Source organism: Argopecten irradians, chromosome 7 (assembly GCF_041381155.1).
Source record: "Argopecten irradians isolate NY chromosome 7, Ai_NY, whole genome shotgun sequence".
Classification (NCBI taxonomy): Eukaryota; Metazoa; Mollusca; class Bivalvia; order Pectinida; family Pectinidae; genus Argopecten; species Argopecten irradians.
Genome location: NC_091140.1, coordinates 36961059 through 36982717, shown reverse-complemented (window position 1 = coordinate 36982717; position 21659 = coordinate 36961059). Strand labels below are relative to the sequence as shown.

Here is a 21659-nt window from a genome sequence, read left to right as displayed (position 1 = left end):
TAACGGAAAAAGTGCAAAAAATGAAAACCTAAAAATAGCAAAAGGCACTACTAGACCATAAGACCAATGTGTGTATGTAGTTTCGTGGAAATATTTCTACTGGTTTTAGAGTTATGTTCCGGAAACCATTCGTACGGACGGACAGACGGACGGACGGACGGACGGAACGGACGGAACCCATTTGTATATCCCCCGCCAACTTCGTTGGGCGGGGGATAATTAGGATGACTTACTTTATAATACCACATGAATATACTATTTTCAGTGGAGTGCTATAAATCAGACCTGTGGTCATGCAGTTTGACAAAACAACCAACCGTCCTATCGACTGAGCTAAGAAAGCAAGCTCCATGATGTAGACCCAATCTTTTGATGTACACAGAAAACATAACCGTCAGCTGAGTAACAGAGACTGTACAAGACACATGTACCATCTTTTTACATAACCACACATATTTATGTTGAAATATGCATCGTTTGGAGCCTAATAAGAAGTACCAGGTACATGTACTATGGTATGTGTGACTTAATTCACTTTGGGCCAGTCACATGTTCACTTGACCTTCCTTGTCAAGACAAATAACAAAGCAGACTGACGTTTGTTTACTTTGTATTTACGACGGCTATATACCCACCATCGCCAATATAATTCAGAATTATAAAGCATCTGCAGATTAGATGCATATACATACATTAATGGTACATAAGTTATCACATGATACAAATACAGAACTTAAATATCGACAGGATATTCATCAAAGACAGGAAGACATTTAACTTATGGTTAAGGCTCAATTCATTTAAAAATAAATTGTCTTCAGTACAATACAAAAGTGAAATCAAAATTGATATGGTTTCAAATACACAGAGGGCATTTAAAGTTACATTCAAAAGGTATATAAATTTTGTCTAACATATTTTGACAGATGTATAGTTGTATATATATCTTTAAAACCTCTATCGACTTCACATTTCATACCTGTACAGACACAGTCTAAATATTCTTGCAATGCCTTTGGTTCAGGAAGAAGATAAATGTATTCAGTGTATAGTAATACCATCAAAAACAAATACATGTATAGAGTATTTAGATTCATATACGATGACGACAGACTTTGGTCATTTTAGGATTCATATCCGGGTAACTAGAAAAAATAAAAATTAGTGTGTACACTTTTTCTCTAATGAAATAGTGTGTCAATGTTTTAGCTTGGGTGGTAAGAGTTATCAATTGATATGGATATACTCTATACCATTGAAAATACTTTACGGCAGCCATTAAAGATGCTCCACTGCTGACAAAAGGTATTTTTTCACTATCAAAAACAGGAGCAGACGATTTAGCACTTTTCTTCAGTTACAAAAGTTGCTTACTTTACACCATTACCATCATTGAAAAGTTTGAGCTTCAAAATTTACTCCATGTTAAAAATATGAAAAATAATTAATTGCATCCCGAAAAAAATCCGTAGCACTATACCCTATATGGAATGAAGTAATGATTGCGCATGCACCAAAGGCGAAATAAATTATTTTATGTTTTTTGTTTTTGTTTTAATTATTCACATATATATACGATTTAACACAAATTATTGTTCAAATAATAAATATCATTCATGCTCTGTCGGCGGTGGAGCATCTTTAAACAGGGTCTTCAATGAACGCCAACTCTTAGTAGTCCTATTCAACAAGTCTCCTTGTGAATGTTGTTGAGATACCACTTGGCTGTGGACATACCTTAAAACCTCATGTAGCTGCTGATAGCAAGGTGCAAATATTGACTGATAAGTTTAAATTATAATAAATGTATGTATTACCATATATGGTATTTTCAAATTGCACTCTCAATATCTGAATTAAAAGTCTAATAGTATACTCATAACATAAATAAACAAAATAAAGCCTCCAGAAGACATTTATAGTATGTAAGTGGAAATATTTAATATTTCATATTTGGTAACAGTGAGTTTGTAATTAATTTATAAACAGTATTTACAAGATTTTCAAACAATATCCACAAAACATTGTGTTGTACAGTGGAAGTTATTTATGAACTATCCATTTTATTTTATAAAGAGGGGAAAAAACAACACTATCACACATAGAACAACAAAGCACTTTTCGTAAAATGTAATATCAGAAAAAAATATCTTAAAGCTGAAAATGCACTCAGGACTTGAAAGAATTGTCTAGCTGACATATGAAATATCTTAATTGAAAAAAATTCAAATAAATATCAATTCATCTTTAATAACTGGTATTAATATTAAATTGCACAAAGTTTTTTTTTATTATATCAGTTTGAAGAGATTAATGCACACAGAAAATTGTACAAAAAAAAAAAATCTTCTGATTTTTTTTTTGTGTGCAAAAACATTGACTATACATTGTATATCTAACAATTTGAAATATGAATAGTCTGAGAGTCATAACCATTCACAAATATAAACCTGTAATATTTGTGATAAATAATTGTACTTAAATGTAAAGTGTACACACTTATATGACATCATTCATAAACAACATACAGAAACAGGACAATTACCTATGTATAAATAACTCTATGTACATGTACAATGTATCAACAACAATGCTCTCAACAAAGGCTATATAATTAACAACGTTTCTTGGAAAACTTGCGTATAAAAATCACCTGTCTATAAAGACCACATCACAGAATAAATAACCTTAATCCATTCCATATTAGTTGGACCCAAGGTTTGATATCCCTGACCTCTGTACAACATGAAAACTGTAATGATCAAGTTTGGTTTGGTTTGATACCCTATTAACAGCCAGGGTCATTTACAGATGTGCCAAGTGGAGGAAAGTCGGAGTAACCTGACAAAAACCATTGACCAACAGTCAGTAACTGGCAAATGCCCCACATGGGGTTTGAACTCACGACCCAGAGGTGGAAGGCTTGTGGTAATATATCGGGACATCTTAAACATTTTTTTTCATATTTTACTTCTTAATACAGTACATGTACTATTTCTGATATCATAGTGGAGACATTTTTTTCAGTGATATCCTGATCTCTCTTAGCACCATACCAGGGTAATCTTCATCTTTTACCATATTTATTCAGAATCTCCACTAGTCCTAAATGAAAATTGAAATACTTCACCATGCCCTCCAAAGGCATAATCAGGTAAAAACCATGGAGACCTGTTTATATTTTGTTAATGAATTGTCTTACTGATACCTGCAGTTGGAAAAAGTCTGTTTCAACTAAAAGTTTGACAGACCAAAATGCCAAGATAATGAACACTAAGAAATAAGCTGATCCCAGCAGTACAAAGAAAAAATCTTGTGAAACAATATTGAAGACTAATGAAAACGTCAACATAACAAAAATAGTGTATCTAATATGTATTTTGAAATATATAACAAGAGTATCATGTTATCATATTATCCTAAAATATGGTCCCAGCAGTTCAGAGAGCTAATATGGTTCAGTTCACAACTATGACAATATTTGTAAAAACCATTACTAAACCTTCTTGAGCAATTAATTTTCTTTGGCCTGGATCTACTTGCGCCAAACATTGGTTTCTTATTTTAAAAGCTAGAGACAGGTTGTAAATATCCTTAAATAAAATTGCACATTTAAAATGAGTAATGACGTCCTTTGGAAACTCTTTGGAGATGATTTTTCTATCAATGACTGTCTATAGCCACCTGTTGGAAAGTATCATCCTTCATACATTCAATATATTTCACACTTTCAAACGTGACTATGTAGCAAAACATGGCTGGATTTCCATCTTTTATTGTGACTCATTTTCCCCAATTCTATGATGTTAGGAAACAAGTTGTCAATCATCTTCCTGTGAAATAAAATTAAAAAAAAAAGACACCTTAGTATATGCAATATTTTTTAAGGAAGGAGCAACATACATGTAGATACAAAAAATGCACAAGTTGAAATTATATACAACATCTATAGAATACTTCAGAGGTAAAAGTTAATATAAATCTATTCATTTTCAGTCAACCATGCTTCCTTCAAATTTCATACAAATCTGTCGATGTGGAAATACACAAACTGATGATCTATGCCATAGGATCTACACATTTAACGCATTGTGTGATAACTTCCATTTCAGCCTTTTTATAATGATGTTTGCCTAAAGTGTACTGCACAATGTCATGCTAAATGTGTCATTGCAGGATACCAAATAATACATTTTATAAAAAAGTTCACCTCCAGAAAGCAGTATAATAATGCATTGCCATAATATGAGTATATTGCTTTCCCATAATGTTCAAATTGAGACTTAAATGGAAGGAAGACCAGGAGTTCCAGGAGGGTTACCACCATATAATGTGGAAATTATAACATTGTTACATACCCATTCATCCGAATCCACACCCTCTGCCAGGTCCTGTGGAAGAGGATCTCCCTGTACAGATAGTTTGTTTGTCATCGCACTCAGTAACTGTGGGGATAGATAAAATATCTTATTATAGTAAAAGTTAACTACAACTGTTGCCAGAGTGGACGACTAACACCCCCCATAAGATATGTCTGAATTAAGTACGAGTTAATGATGATAAATATTAACATACTCAGATGAGTTCCCATTTTTTATTCAATTTACATTCTCCAAAATCCTGAATCCTGGATTAATACAAAATATTGAATAGAAAGTAATCTACTTCTGCTGCAACACTTATAATTACATAACAAACTCCTGTATAATACCACAATTGTGATAAATAAGATTTTAGTCCTCATGATGTAGCAGTCATTAATTCTATACTCAAATTTTAGACGTAAGTACATCACATTTCATTGCTTATTTTAGCGGAAAAGTTCCTAAAAGATATTCTGTCTTTCGTACACCATTCCTGAAAAGCTCACCTCCTCTTTCTTTTGTTCATCTGTTTTGTATGTTTCTGGATTGTAGCTGTCATATTTACTGGCTTTGGGGGCCTCCACAGGGGCTTCACTCACTGTTATAAAGGGAGATAATTCAATGTCAAACATACAGTTATTGATATCTAAGAACCAAAAGCAGCTAAATGGTACCGACCCCTTATGGGGCCATCATAAGAGCTTCATTTATTTTGTTGTCAATAAAAACATTTTGGCATTATTTAACTAAGAATAAATAATGATTTCTATCAAAATATTAACTGTGATGAACCTTTTTAGCACTTGCACAATCTGCACAATCTGCACATGTAGCTTAAGTTATTGATATCAAAGAACCAAAAGCAGCTAAATTGTGCCTAGCCCCTTTTGGGACCTCCAGAGCTGCTTCATTTAATACCTAATGTTATAGGAGACAGTAGTGAATACAGTATTAACAAACAATGAATTAAGATTTCTATTAAAATGTTGGCCATCAAACCTGAACCTTTTTAGCACCTGCATTATCTGCACAGCAGCATAAGTTTATTTATTTTCAAATACTTTGAATAGCTTTGTATTGAGTTATAAACTATAATGGTTCCTGAGGTTTTTGAGTGCTTTAGGAAATTGAGTCAAATGTTTTCATCTTAATTCTTTTATAATGCTACACAAATTGATACATATAACAAAGAAATGTCTATGAGAACTAGGTACTGATATGAAAATGAATAACGAACTACAATATGAAATAAATGCTGGCTGCCCTACACTTTTTCATCCCTGGTGGCTGTAAACTGATGGTCCTGGCCTGGTTGTTAAGTCCTGACAGCCATTCTTCACTAGTCATGGATGGCTCCCACATCACACGTGTGTCCGGAAACAAGTCGTCCTGGAAATACTCCATCTGGAAATCAAAGTACAATGATCAATACAAATATTCATCATATTTGCACAAAGGAGAAGGTATGTTAAGACTCGAATATGGCCGCAAAATTAATTCTCCAGTAAAGAACAACATGTTTTGCCATATAACAGTTGAATACATTTGCTAACAAGTTACATCCCGGAAATATCCCGCATGTGCCAATTATGTTCACTATGACTTCATAAACATGCAGTTTCCCGCCATTTTTCTCAAAAATCCTTGAAAAATCATACTTTTTGAGTGGTTTTCTCTAAAAATGATTGTGGCCGCCTTCGTGGATCAGAAAGAGATTTTCTCACGTTGTGTATTTACGCATATCCATGCAAAATATAAAGTTGCTCCAAGGTGGCGGCAAAATCAATTTAAAGCCTTTTCTAAACTAAAGATGATGAATTTCTAGCAAAATTTGGCAAGAAGAGGAAAATCATCAATTTGATGACGTCATAGCTATAGGTGGAGCACATCGTGTACATGGTTATAAAAAAGTAAGTTTTGATGAATGGCAAGTATGAGAGTATTTATTGATGTGAAATTGATGTGGATCAGACTTAATATTTTTCGGCCTGAAAAATTAAGGCCAAATACTGGTCCTATCATATCTACTCCTTTGTTATATTATACTAAAGATTTACCTTGACCTAATAAGACACAAAATACATATATTGACCTAATTAGACTTTGACCTGATTATCAGTCTTGACCCAATTAGAAAGACATATCTTGGCCTAATTAGTCCTTGACCTGATTATCAATCTTGATCCTCTATGAAAGACTTACCTTGACCTAATTACATCTTGACTTGATTATTAATATTGACCCTATAAGAAAGACTTAACTAGACCTAATTTAACCTCGATCTGATTATCAGTCTTGACTCAATTAGAAAGACTAACCTTGACATAATTAGACCTTGACCTCATTGTCAATCTTGACCCTATTAGAAAAACATACCTTGACCTAATTAAACCTAGACTTGATTATCAATCTTGACCCTATTAGAAAAACATACCTTGACCTAATTAACGTTAGACCTTGACCTGATTATTAATCTTGATCCTACTAGAAAGACTTACCTTGACCCTTGGGACGGTGAAGGACACTGGCTCCACAGAGGTAGATGTCAGTCGCCATGCTCTAGCAAACTCCACCTGTTTGGGGTCACATGAAATTTTAGGGAGGAATGAGTAAGCTTGGTGGAGGCCATCCCCCGTAAATGTAGATAATTGTGTTATATAAGGTTCCTCTTCAGCTACTTCAAATGCAAACACGTTATTCTCACCCTGAAACAACAAAATAATACTTAATAATATATTCATACCATACATATTTATTATACATGTACTTTTTTTGCCAAAAAGATCTTAAAAGTTTTTGAAGTAATCTATTTTTTGTTTATCAATCAAGCAACAGATAAGACATATTGCATAACTATAAGGGCCTATTCATTCGATAAAAAAAATGTACATTTGACTTGAAAATTCAGCTACCTAGGTATAAATTAATTCATTCTTTTGTTATAAGAAGTATTGATTTCTCTTAAAGACATTGTGTTTTACTAGTTGCGGAGGTGTATGACTAGCTACATCTATCAGGACATATGGACATTCATTTGGTGGTTTGCTACTGCAATTTACCCGACTAGACAGGAACACTGTCCGACTATCCTCGTCATAGTAAGGCACCAGAATGGGCGGGGCTACACTCATCTCAACAGTCTGAAGAGGCGTGGCTAAATCAGCAGTGTCATACAGCGATACCAATCTCTCATTACCACTAGTGGAGTCAAACAAATAAAATACTATGAATTAATTAACTCACCCCTGAAGACATATTTAGGCTCCTCTAAATCAATTTTTATCTATTATTAGTTTAACCTCCTATTAACAGCCAGGGTCATGTAAGGATGTGCCAGTTTGGTTGAGGAAAGCCGGAGGACCCAGAGAAAAACCATCTACCAGCAGTACCTGGCAACTGCCCCACATGGGATTCGAACCATGCAGGGCTTTGGTGGAGGGCTTGTGGTAATATGTCGGGACATCTTAACCACTCGGCCACCGCGGCCCCATTCTAAATCAAAGACTAGTCCAGTCCATCATGAATTATCAGAGGTAAATATGAAATTGAAAATATACAATTATAGTGGTACTTCCACAAATGACATCAAAAGACTACTATCATACCAAGTGTCTTAGAACATAGATTTCATAATATTCAGCATCTTGAAGATGGAAAATTTCATACAATTATTAATTAAACAATTAATACTGAACTTTCTTTATTCCTCATTAAAATCTATGAATGAATGATTAATAATTTCAGAATGAAGACGGAATATTTTTAAAGTCATGGAAATATTGGTGGTAGTTTTTCTTAATTCAGTCAAGTAACAGTGGTGTATACTTGGCCTTTGACCCCTACAACCTTTGTCCTCTATGACAGACCTACCGAGTAAAGCCTGTGACGAAGAGATACTGTCCATCGAGTACCCAGGTTACTCTAGCCCCTCGGGATCCCTCAGGACCAGGGCCCTCCTGTAATTCAAACGGGAAGTATTCTAAAACTTTAATAAACGACAAATTATATTGTATCCATGAAAATATTCTAAATATGACCTTAATTATTTCAACATTATATAAAATCATGTTCTAAATACAAATACACACATTTTGAGACAGTGAAATGATTTACTAATATTGCAGCACTTTTTGAAATCAACATTTTTTAACCAGAAATATTTTTAAGTTTTATTAATTATCTAGTAATATCCCTTTGAAATTAAACTTTAATTTATATTTAATAGATTATCTAATAATTGTTCGTGGAATGTCTGCATTTCAAAAGTTAAGACTTCTTTCAAAAATTTGAATACATACAGCTTCACAGTTTAGTAGTAAGCACTCAGCAAGCATCATGTTGATCCATAATTCAACATTTAAATCATGGAGAGACATATCTATCTATATGACACATAGTATGTCAGATTCTATAAGACTTACCATGAGTGGGTTTTGATATTTCCTTGGGTTGAATATTCTGATTTTTCCGTCTTTACACACAGTAGATAAATATTTTCCATCGGGACTCCAGGCACAGTTAAAAACCTAAAGGTAAGCAAAGAAACATGGATACCAAATCAATATCTGTAGGACATAACAGATGCTCTAGCATTCATATGAGATTGGAATGGTATGGATACAGTGGGAAAGGACGTGTCCAATTGGAGTCCTGTTCAAATTCATAATAATCTATATTTATGAAAACAGGTACCGTATTCGACCCAGTAAACACCCCTTCCCTTTTTGAGGCCTCAATTTCCATTGCCCAGGCATACATAAAGACCAAAGCTATACAAAACTGTATAGATTTGCCATAATTTCGTCTGATTAGCACCTTTTCATTTTTTCAGTTTCTTAAATGCCCTGGGCGCTTATTAGGTTGAATACAGTATTGATAATACTGTAATCCAATTTCCTTTGTGTGCAATTTACTTTCATGATTTAAGCAGTTTTGTTAAAGTTTATCTTTGGAAATTGATCTCAGTATCACTTATATTAATAAGAATTTTCATTTAATTTTTAAGTCTGTGAATGTTTATCTTCACGAATTTGTTCTCGATTGCAAATCACAAAATTCCGTAGCCGTGGAAGAAAGTTGATTTACTATATTTAAACGTAAAATCAGCAAAAATATTTGATAGGTTACAGACTTGGGGTCAAATGGCCATTACAGAACTGCTGTTGTTTGGTTAAGTAGACAAAATTCGCAAAAGAGATCATAATCTTGTAACTTAAGCAATATGACTTGTCTATAAAGACCATTTTTGTCTTGGTTTCTTGGGTGGTCTTTATAGACAGGTTGGACTAATTTGCTCTGTGTATAAAGAACACTTAGCTATAATGACTATTTCTGTGTTGGTCCCTTGGGTGGTCTTTATAGACAGGTTGGACTAATTTGCTCTGTGTATAAAGACTTTGTCTATAATGACTTTTCTGTGTTGGTTCTTGGGTGGTCTTTAAACAGGTTGGACTAATTTGCTCTGTGTATAAAGAACACTTAGCTATAATGACTATTTCTGTGTTGGTCCCTTGGGTGGTCTTTATAGACAGGTTGGACTAATTGCTCTGTGTATAAAGAACACTTAGCTATAATGACTATTTCTGTGTTGGTCCCTTGGGTGGTCTTTATAGACAGGTTGGACTAATTTGCTCTGTGTATAAAGAACACTTAGCTATAAAGACCATTTTTGTCTTGGTTTCTTGGGTGGTCTTTATAGACAGGTTGGACTAATTTGCTCTGTGTATAAAGAACACTTAGCTATAATGACTATTTCTGTGTTGGTCCCTTGGGTGGTCTTTATAGACAGGTTGGACTAATTTGCTCTGTGTATAAAGAACACTTAGCTATAATGACTGTTTCTGTGTTGGTCCCTTGGGTGGTCTTTATAGACAGGTTGGACTAATTTGCTCTGTGTATAAAGAACACTTAGCTATAATGACTATTTCTGTGTTGGTCCCTTGGGTGGTCTTTATAGACAGGTTGGACTAATTTGCTCTGTGTATAAAGAACACTTAGCTATAATGACTATTTCTGTGTTGGTCCCTTGGGTGGTCTTTATAGACAGGTTGGACTAATTTGCTCTGTGTATAAAGAACACTTAGCTATAATGACTATTTCTGTGTTGGTCCCTTGGGTGGTCTTTATAGACAGGTTGGACTAATTTGCTCTGTGTATAAAGAACACTTAGCTATAATGACTATTTCTGTGTTGGTCCCTTGGGTGGTCTTTATAGACAGGTTGGACTAATTTGCTCTGTGTATAAAGAACACTTAGCTATAATGACTATTTCTGTGTTGGTCCCTTGGGTGGTCTTTATAGACAGGTTGGACTAATTTGCTCTGTGTATAAAGAACACTTAGCTATAATGACTATTTCTGTGTTGGTCCCTTGGGTGGTCTTTATAGACAGGTTGGACTAATTTGCTCTGTGTATAAAGAACACTTAGCTATAATGACTATTTCTGTGTTGGTCCCTTGGGTGGTCTTTATAGACAGGTTGGACTAATTTGCTCTGTGTATAAAGAACACTTAGCTATAATGACTATTTCTGTGTTGGTCCCTTGGGTGATTTCTGTGTTGGTCCCTTGGGTGGTCTTTATAGACAGGTTGGACTAATTTGCTCTGTGTATAAAGAACACTTAGCTATAATGACTGTTTCTGTGTTGGTCCCTTGGGTGGTCTTTACAAACAGGTTGTACTACTTTGCCCTATATATAAAGACCATTTGGCTATAATGACCATTTTTGCCTTAGTCCCTTAGGTGGTCTTTATAGACAGGTTTGAATGTACCACTTTTACATTTCTTTGTATCTACAGGCTTCAAATGATAGGATTTATACAGCAGTTTGATATATCTAACCTGGTCAGGGTTCTGTATCTTTCGTATTAACATCATAGGTTTTATACAGCAGTTTGATATATCTAACCTGGTCAGGGTGCTCCTCCAGCTGTAGAACTTCCGTTCCTGTTGCTAAGTTCCAGATCCTGAAAGTCATGTCGTAAGCTGAGGATACCAGGATGTCTTTAGCCAGAGGGTGGAACCGTACAAAGTAAATCTTCTCCATGTGACCTGCATAGAGCACAAACAATTATTACTGAAACTGCTTATTCTTCAGATCTATAGCATATATATGGAGTCAAAATTTACTAAAACTGCTCATAATTCTTTAACCAGGGTTACATATTAAGACAAGTAAGTGTAATTCACAATATGGACTTGTTTATATTTAGTTATTATATTTATTTCATTCTGTTTGGAGATTTGCAAATGATAGCCACAGAGGATAGTGTGATCAAAATTTTGATTAAATGTGCCTCTTTTTACATTATTGTTATTATTTTACACCTCCAAGCTCATGACATTTGAGGACCTACCAGGTTTCTCAGTGATAGCAGCTAGAGTGTCCCGGGAAAACACTGGTTAAAAGTCTATACTGGACAACTGTTTGCTCAACTTAATTTCCAACTTTACTGGTAGATAGGAATATTGAAATGTTCATCAACTGCAGCCTCAAAGACTTTATTTTTACAGAATGGTCAGTCTTAATACTTACCTTGAAGGTACTGTGAAGCCTCTGTCAGTGTCTCTTTCAGACCTCCCTCTGGGATATTCCACACCCAAATCTTTGTATCATCACATGCTGCAAACACAGAATGAAAAATCCAATAATAATTTAATTTTATAAATAATTAATTTTATAAATAGTGTTAAATATGAAAGGGATAATTAATAAACCAGTAAACTACTAAACTATTTTTGTTTTTATTCAGTTTCAAAATTCAAGATGCTTAGATAATGAAACAGTTTAGATCGAGCCAATCAATAAAGAAGTTGCCTGGTATAAGCAAAAACTTAAGTCTAAGATTGTTTCATGATCTTGGAGCCAGGTAAGAATATATGGTAAAAATTGATAGAATCTTACATAGGCCTGTCAGGTGGACAGGATTATCTCAACCCGAGTGAAAGATTTTGGCTAATTAACACCAGGCCTGCCGAGGGTTGATGATCAAAATCTTTCATAAGGGTTGTTTGATTCTTTTTCTCCCATACTTTAACGAGAAAAGTTGAAAATTCATTTCATATGAACATCGCTGTGCGCAAAAATGGTTGACGCATGTATTGATGACATCGCTGTCTAGCGCATGTGAGCTGTTTTTTTCTCTACCCCGGTAAAAGACAGAGTTATCTTTCCCTAGCAACTGCGGGATAACCCTGTCAAGTATGGGAGATCAGTTTATCCTTTCTCGATTTTAAACAGCCATGGTCAATTAAAGAAGCTCTAAACTTTGAAGGTGAGAACAGCTTCTTACAATTCTGAGTTTTCTAAGCAAAACAACTGGGCTTGTATGGTGTAACCCAGGGGACAGTGGACGAGGGCTAGTGGAAGAATTTATTAAGACCTTACTCCACTCCGTCACTGAAGTACATAGGGGTGATAAAATCTCAAAAACACACATACAACATTTACCTACTACAAGTCGACTATCATCAAATGGATCCCACACGTAGTCGGTAACCTTACTCTTGTGTTGTAATACTGGTAAACCTGAATCCTCGAGGCGGCCAGGATTGGAAAGCTGTAAATATGGAAGTACATCAAACATGAAACAGGAACAGATAAGTCTTTTCTGGTCTTCTTAAAATACCCCATTTGGGTTAAGCAGAAAGGCATGTTACATATCCATTAATAGTTTGGTGTATTATAAAATTCAACCATTACAAACATGTCCCAAAGAAGAATCTTTGAATATTGACCTTTCAAATCTATAGCAAAGTGAAATACAAATCATTCCCTGATTTATCAGAAACATTTATTTTACCTCCTGTAAGACCCCGCCCCCCCACCCCCCGATCACTCACTCTCACACCATCCAGAGAATAAATAAAGTTCAAAAGTGGTTGAGGGTCTGACTTGCAGACAAGCCATCTAATTCTGATAATTTGTAACAAGAGATCCCAAAGGGATCTTGGCGCCCACCAAAGAATGATCTATGTCTGACAATGGAAAGAGGGATCTTTTCCCTGCTTTTCAAACTTTTTCAAACACACTACATATAAAATTTGAAACAGATCGCTATAGTACTTTCTAAGACATAGTGGTAACAAACTTCAACAATGAAATCTAAGATGGCGGCCGGTTTGCCATCTTGTTTACCGATCAGTGCCGAAAGGCATTATGGATCAGTCCTTAAATGTACTATGCACAACTAGGGTACAAGGGGAAACTATGCATGGAATTTGAGAAAGATCCCCTTAGTACTTTTTGAGAAATATTGATAACAAACTTTAACTATCAAAATCCAAGATGGCTGCCTGGCGGCCATCTTGTTTCCGATCGGTCCCAAAATGCAATATGCACAATTAGGGTCCTAGGGGAACCTGTATATGAAATTTGAGAAAGATCCCTTTAGCACTTTTTGAGAAATAGTGGTAACAAACTTTAACCATTAAAATCCAAGATGGCCGCCTGTCGACCATCTTGTTGACCAGTCGGTCCCAAAATGCAATATGCACAACTAAGGTCCTAGGGGAACCGACATATGAAATTTGAGAAAGATCCCTTCGGTACTTTTTGAGAAATAGCAGTAACAAACTTTAACTATCAAAATCCAAGATGGCTGCCTGGCGGCCATCTTGTTCACCGATCAGTCCCAAAATGCAACATGCACAACTAGGGCCCTAGGGGAACCTATATATGAAATTTGAGAAAGATCCCTTAAGTACTTTTTGAGAAATAGCGGTCACAAACTTTAACTATCAAAATCCAAGATGGCCGCCTCTCCGCCATCTTGTTCATCGATCGGTCCCAAAATGTAATATGCACAACTAGAGGGGAACCTGTATATGAAATTTGAGAAAGATCCCTTCAGCACTTTTTGACAAACTTTAACTATCAAAATCAAAGATGGCTGCCTGTCGGCCATCTTGTTGACCGATCGGTCCCAAAATGCAATATGCACAATGAGGGTCCTAAGGGAACCGACATATGAAATTTGAGAAAGATCCCTTCAGTACTTTCTGAGAAATAGCGGTAACAAGAATTGTTAACGGACGGACGGACGGACGGACGGACGGAAGGACAAACGGAAGGACGGACGGACGGACCACGGACGAAAGGCGATTTGACTTGCAGACAAGCCATCTAATTCTGATAATTTTTAAAAATAGTTGGGGGTCTAATTTGAATGTACCTCATGGACTTGTAGGAGGCCACCAGAGCCTTCTATAGGCACAACACATCTCGTTCTGTTAGCAGCGAACATGTCACTCTCTCCCGGAATGGTTGTAGAAAGCTTTCGTATGTTGACAATGTGATAATCTTTGTGCTCTATCCGACCCTTAAGGTATTTATACTTGGACAAACGACCAGCTGGAATAAGGAAACAACTACGTGACTCAATACAGAATACTAATGTCTATGCAAATATGTAGGATCCACTTCACAAGTGTATATAATCAGTATGCACTGGTAAATCCTTTAGGGTCTAATTTTACACCTTCATCTTCAATCAGTAAAATTCTTTAAAAAAAATATTTCTTTGAAAAAGTTGAAATTTTGGTTGTACAAAAAACATATGCAAAATTAATCATGTATAGGATTGCCTAACAATGAAATCACAACCTGGATAATACTTTATTTATCTGCACATTGTCTTGTATCAGATTGATGTGTCACCATAACAGTAGCTATAACAGGAGAGGAGGAAATGTAACGGCCAGACCGGGATTCAAACCCGGGACCCTCCGAACACTAGACGAGTGCTCTACTGACTGAGCTACCTGGTCACTAATGCTCAACCTGGTCCAATACCGCTACACTATGTTCTGACTTACTTGAGAATACCTTAGCCGGTGTTTTGATTACAGCTACAGACATGGGCCGACTGCCAGACGACGAAGACGGCGTAGATACTGGAGGGGTTTCCTTTACAGAGGTATGTTGTATGACTTCCTTCTCTTCATCTGTTTGATTTTGTGTTAGTGAGGTATTTTGCTGTGATTGGCTGTCTAGGAAGTCTTCTGGTTCGTCAGGCATGTTTGTGTTAGGTGCAGACGTTACCTCTGGAGTAGACGACACTTTAGGAGCAGACGACACTTGGGTGACAGCTGGAGGTGATGTGGTTACTGGTTTTGGTTTTGTTATCACAGGCTAAAAATAGAAACAGGCGCCATTTATCTTACAAATTAACATAATATACGTGTTTATGTTCGCATAGAAGATATTTTTGCAAAATTGTTGGATGTTGCTATGGTCACAAAAATTTAATTCACTTAATAGTGTGAAATGGAAGAAACATATACCGGTACACCTTATAGCCAGATTGGATATTTTGTTAAAATCATGAAAATTTTGATCTGAAAAAAATTACTGGCTATACCTTATATGTGTGCTCACTGCAAACGTAGCAATTATTTCAATGTACTTAAATTTCTGAGCATAAAAGTTTTTAAAGAAATACACTGTAAAATTTCAGTTTTAAAGTATATACATTGCAGTACATGTACTAGTAGATCATAGTTTTCTACATCTAAAAGAAAAGTTATTTTGTCATTTTTCATCACAAGTGTGACTAAATAGTTGAGTTGCCCCTACCTTTTGGACTGGAGTTGCCTCTCTGCTAGATTTACTATTGACGACCATATCTCCTCGATTTCCCAGGAATATATGTCCTGGGTTTGATGCAGGGTCTGATCGCCGGGACGGATTCAAGGTCATCATCTTCACCTACACATACCAGATACCAACATAAATATTGGAAACTATATTTCTTAATCAGAAACATGGAAATACATGTATATATAAATATACAGTGGAACCAACTCAATTTGTTTTAAGTTATATTGAAATTCTGCTTTAATAATTTGAAATAAATTATAATCTTGTCTTTTCTCAATGATATATTGAAATCTTGATAATTTGATTAGATTTTCCATTCCACAAGAACTTCGTTATTCTGTGTTCCACTGTACAATTGAACTCAGTTAAATACGAACTCGAAGGGACCGAGATAAAACTTTGAGTTATCCGAGTGTTCGAATTAAGCAAGTTCTCAATTAAGTTTACTGACGATCTCTTTACATGGTAGTTGATCTACTTGTTCCGTGTCATAAAACGATGTGAGCAAGAAAGATATCAAAATCGTCGATGGTGGTTGCAAAATTATAACAATAAAACTGAAATAAATCCAAAATATTGATTCATCAACTGCAGTTACAACAATTTTTTCACGTACATAGAAATAACGGTCATAGCTTAAGTAACTGAGACACATGTGTTCATAGGAAGTTATGTAGAATGTGATTCTGCGCATGTCATTTCATGATCAAACAATGGTGGCTGGTGAACGGTGTAAAGTCTATTTTACCGCGTAAAAAGTTCAAAGCACTATGATTATTTACACCTTAATAATTGTAGCATTGCTCTATATAGACAGTGATCGTGTGCGGCTCCAAGCTGTGATTGCATTTGGAGCACAGTGCCAGGTGGCTAGAGATTAGTTCTGCTCAAGTGATCAAACCATACATGTGACAGTCGGCCGAGAGCACCTGTTTTTTTATCATGTCTCCATTTCAGTCAGGGTAATGTTTATGTAAGTAATGAACATGTACTGTAGCTTTACAATTGATTAATCGCTGATGATTGTTGATACAATATAACTTTGGTTCATTGCTAAACATTGAAAATTTCTTCCATGTTTTTGTAGTTGCAAGCGGCTTTTGAAATGCCGTTTTAAGGCATATTTATGAAAAGAAATCAGCATTTTTGGCGATCTTTTTTTTTTCTCTTTCAAATTTTTTTATTCTCCAAAAACATCATTAGAAACAATACACAAATTTAACAGTGAAGAAAAACATATGAATTGATGGAATGTACAAACAGTCATTCATAAAAGATATTATAATTATATATTTCTTTATGAAAAAAAACAAATTGTTGAGTTATAAAGGAGAAAATATAAAATCTGAATGTACAACATTCACTCACACTTCCACACATGAGCTGCATCGAATTAAAGTGCTATGATAGTCATGAAATAAGTAATTTTAAGTGTTCCCACCTTTTATTGAAAACATTTAGAGTTAGATTTTTTTTATTGGTATACTCATCTAACCTGAAATAATATTCAAGATCTCTTTTAAAACTTATGACAGATGGGGGATCATTAGTATATTTGAGCTTATATATATGAAATTTGGCTAAAAGAACTAAAAAATTTACATTTGTAAATTTGTGACTTTGAAATTCCAATATTATTCCGATATTGGTAAGTCCTAAAGCAATTCCTGTCTTGGTCTCAACCCACAAGGAAAAGTCTTCCCAAAAGTTTGAGACAATACGGCATTCACAAAAAAGATGCATTAAAGTTTCAGAAATTCCTTTGCAGAAGGAACAAAGAGGAGAGTTTATTATTTTTATTGTATATAAATATTTATTTGTAGATATTATTCTATGTACAATTCGGTATTGAAACCACCGAAGTTTAGAATCAGAGGAAGATTTAAGTAAAATGGAGCATGCCTTCTTCCACCAGGAATGATCCGCCTGAAGATCAAGATCATATGACCATTTTTCTTGATAATTCTTTTTAACAGCTAACTTTTTAATAAAAATGTCATACACTGAAATACCACGTGTTTTATTTGTTAAAACCTTATGCATATGAGGGGGACAGTGTGGAAGAGTTATATCAGTTCTATGATTCTTAAGAAAAAAACCATTTTGACAAAATAGCATTTCTTACACCATAGAAATTGGTGATCATTGGTTGAAAAGAGAATTTATCACAAAATTCCTCGTAATTTTGTATCAACTCTCCTTGCTCATTACACATGTCATAAACAAAATTTATTCCATTTTTTGACCATTGATCGAAAAAAACTGACTTGTTCTGAATTTTTATATTTGGATTGAACCACAAGGGCTCATAAAAAGGATTTTCTTCTCTATTTAGATTATAGAATGAAAGAAGGTCAGCCAATACTTCTTTCCAAAACAAATTACTTATATTATTTGATTTAATTTTTAGAAAATCAGAACCAAATATGAATAGTGATGTTTTACTTTTATCCAGAATTGTTTCAAAAATAATATTGCAAGTGTTATTGTTGGTTATCAATCTCTTTATCCAGGCTATTTTCAAAGACTTGATAAATATATCAACATTTATCATCTTAAGACCACCTTCACTATAGTTTTGAACAATTTGGTTTCTAGAGACTCTGTCTCTTTTACCATTCCATATAAAATTGTACAAAAGCTGTTCTAAGGACTTTACAATTTCCTTGTTTGGTTTAGGAAGGCTGATAAATAAATGAGTTAGCTTTGAGAGTATAATTGTTTTGACAACAGTAATTCTACCAATAGTACTAAGATGTCTTCTTGACCAACAATGAATAATTGCTTTGATTTCTTTCATTTTACTCTCAAAGTTAATTTTAGTAATATCACTTATGTTGAGACTGAATTTAACTCCATTTTTGGCGATCTTGGTGTCCAAAAAATCTCAATTCGACTTATAAGAACATTTTATGTATAATTTTTGTCATTCAGACCAAAAATTTTGTTTTATCCTAGTTTTTCGAGTTTTCCGAATTCAAATTTCCCAAGTTAGTTAAACAAAGATAAAGAAGGAATTTGGCCAGGACAGCAAAGTACTTCGTATTAAGCCGGGTTGTCGAATTATCCTAGGTCGTATCAAGCAAATTCCACTGTACTACAATATATATATATATCCTTGTAAGGAGTGAAAAATTTGAAACAAGCCATCCTAATTATGTATTTATGAGTAAAATTTTCACTTTTCCAGCATAAAACATTAAAAAGAAATGAATACTCTCAAAATGAAAAAAAAAAAAAATCATCGGCAAGACTTTGAAAGATCATAAGTGACCTCTTTCATTTATTTATATACAACAAAGATATTTTTTAGTTCAAAGATATACCAGAATTTTACAATTATTTTTTGAAATAGAATATACAGGCAAGGCAAAGTTACTGATGCTGAATTAGAGCCTTGACAATTTTTTCCTATGATGAAGGTAATACAAATCAAAATATAGGTCGTAGAAACCTACATTTGACATAAATCAAGACATAGATTATATAATAGGATTATTTTCATACCTGACCGTTCTCTCCACCGAACCAGGCAGAAGCAGGTAGGTTCGGCTCCCCGGAGAAAGTATCAGGAAATAAATCTTCATGGTAATCTCTGTAAGACTGAAGAAAAAAAATTTGAACTTATTTGTACACCATGTAAGCTGTGCCCTGATGAGGGCCTGCTTTAAGGTCGAAACATGTCGGCAACCAGCAGCACCAGATGAACCTAGAATATACCATTTAGTACCTGGCTCAGGAGTTGTATCTCTTATTTTTTTGTATTAATTTGGACATAGTAAAAATGTCAAAGATTGACAGTAAAAACACATCTACACTTCAAGTTGGTACAAATGTCATAGCCTAACTAAATTACTCTGAAAAAGCCCTTATGATATGAAAATGTAAAATCAAGCCAGTGTGAAAGTAAGCTTGTTGATAAATTTGTAGATTACCTTTCTAGGAACTATATAAGGCGCAGGTATAATGGCTGACTTGGTGAGGATAAGAAGTCGGTTCACTTCACCCTCCATCACATTCATCAGGCGTTTAGGAACCATGGCCACGCCTTTAATCTGTTCTGTTCTATCCACGTAATCTAAACAACGACATTTTCATGTCACTTTGAAAATCACTTAAAATTGTGTATATGATATACACATCAAAAATGTAAAAATGCTTCAAGGACATTATTATCAGGGATATCATATTTTATGCATACAATATATCATTTTGTATTGATTAATATTATACCTGGTAGATTTCACTTTAATTTCAACATATATTTCATCAATAAGGATTGAAGGTCAATTGGATTAGATCATACAAGTTATTAATCAACTTCTTCACAGTGATTTAATTTTGCGATTCACAGTAATTTTGTTATACTTCATCTACAATCAGAAAAAAATTCATGGTGATCAATTTTGGTGGTATCTTATTGCTCGTAGAATATGTGAAATTTAATTACACACGTAAATATCAACAGTTGGTTAACTGTTCATTTTATTAAAGGGAGATAAGTTCTGTATCATAACAAAACTGTAACTGATATCATGGATAATTAGCATTGTATGTTGTGATCATAAAATTTTAAGGTGCATAATTACAGTCTATATTTTAAGTAAATGTTTATTTTAGAAAATACTCAGTCTGTATTTACGTGTAAGTGTTTATATTAATTACAACATTATAAATAAACTTACTTTCGTTGATGAATGGACTTTTATCTGTAAGTTCACAATATTGAATTTGGTTGTCACCCTGAAAATAAAACGTAAATAGTGACTTTTTATGTATATTGCTAGTTATTTGCTGGTATTGATGGAACTATCAAATAGAACCTTGGGTGAGGTAGATATTAAATGTGTCCAGGAACGAATCTTATGAACATTCCATTGTAATGTATGGTTATCAGTAAAATTTGGTGTCAAATCTTTCAAAATTTTTTTGGGGAAAAAAAAACCATGAGTAGTTATTGAAATTCAATCATTTTTTAATTATAATTCTTACCTTGCCAGCAAAAAATAGCATACTGGTATCACTGTCGTAAAAAGGCATAACGGTCCTGTAAAAAAAAAGTTTTGTTTTGATAACATCTGAGAAAATACATTTGAATTATCTATACGCCATAAACACCCCCTAACAGAATGGGACCTACAAGACAAGATATAAACACTATAAAAATTGTAAGCTGTTGTCAAATAAATATCAATTATTTACAATTTTCTTATTTGATTTTGCATTCAAAATTTTACATTTATCATTACTTGCCCTGTTGAGTTTCCTAATTCAATTGTATGAAGTGATGATCCGAAACTTCGACAGTCCCACAGACGAACCTCTCGATTTCTGTCCTGGAGGTAAGATAGCAAAATCATTTCAATAACTATATAAGACAGTGACAATCTAACTGGTCTAACATGTGTAATATTTCTGTGTAGTACCCAGCCAGATGTGGAAATTTCACAAGGAAAATTCTAATAATAATGCAAAGGCTCTTTTATTGGAAAATTTCTCCCAATTAAATGTGTAAATATTAATCTTAATAGGTGAAATTTGTTTAAAACTAAATATTCAATGGCAATCTTCAGACAAAATAATACTGATGTCAAAAAGTTCACACATTTACAAATTAAGAAATTCAACACTTGCAAAGACACTCAGTTTTACTGTAAGTTCATCTCTCATAGAATAATCACCTTTACATATACCAT

The 21659-nt window shown here is 34.3% G+C and overlaps 1 protein-coding gene across 2 annotated transcripts in view; it reads right to left on the bottom strand.

Moving 5' to 3' along the window:
• Window positions 1-597: 597 nt before the first annotated feature.
• Window positions 598-21659, bottom strand: part of LOC138328311 (coronin-7-like) — a 29389-nt gene continuing 8327 nt past the window's right edge. For both annotated transcript variants that reach the window (XM_069275056.1, XM_069275057.1), the window contains exons 9-27: window positions 21217-21299; window positions 20956-21010; window positions 20649-20706; window positions 19899-20041; window positions 19471-19566; window positions 15940-16071; window positions 15180-15495; window positions 14537-14715; window positions 12814-12922; window positions 11899-11985; window positions 11272-11414; window positions 8786-8890; window positions 8235-8320; window positions 7424-7562; window positions 6863-7069; window positions 5633-5768; window positions 4871-4962; window positions 4359-4445; window positions 598-3833 (exon numbers count right to left, since the gene is read on the bottom strand). In XM_069275056.1, coding sequence (XP_069131157.1) covers window positions 3822-3833; window positions 4359-4445; window positions 4871-4962; window positions 5633-5768; window positions 6863-7069; window positions 7424-7562; window positions 8235-8320; window positions 8786-8890; window positions 11272-11414; window positions 11899-11985; window positions 12814-12922; window positions 14537-14715; window positions 15180-15495; window positions 15940-16071; window positions 19471-19566; window positions 19899-20041; window positions 20649-20706; window positions 20956-21010; window positions 21217-21299 — 2265 coding nt within the window. In that variant the 3' untranslated portion in view covers window positions 598-3821. The remainder of the gene's footprint in view (window positions 3834-4358; window positions 4446-4870; window positions 4963-5632; window positions 5769-6862; window positions 7070-7423; window positions 7563-8234; window positions 8321-8785; window positions 8891-11271; window positions 11415-11898; window positions 11986-12813; window positions 12923-14536; window positions 14716-15179; window positions 15496-15939; window positions 16072-19470; window positions 19567-19898; window positions 20042-20648; window positions 20707-20955; window positions 21011-21216; window positions 21300-21659) is intronic.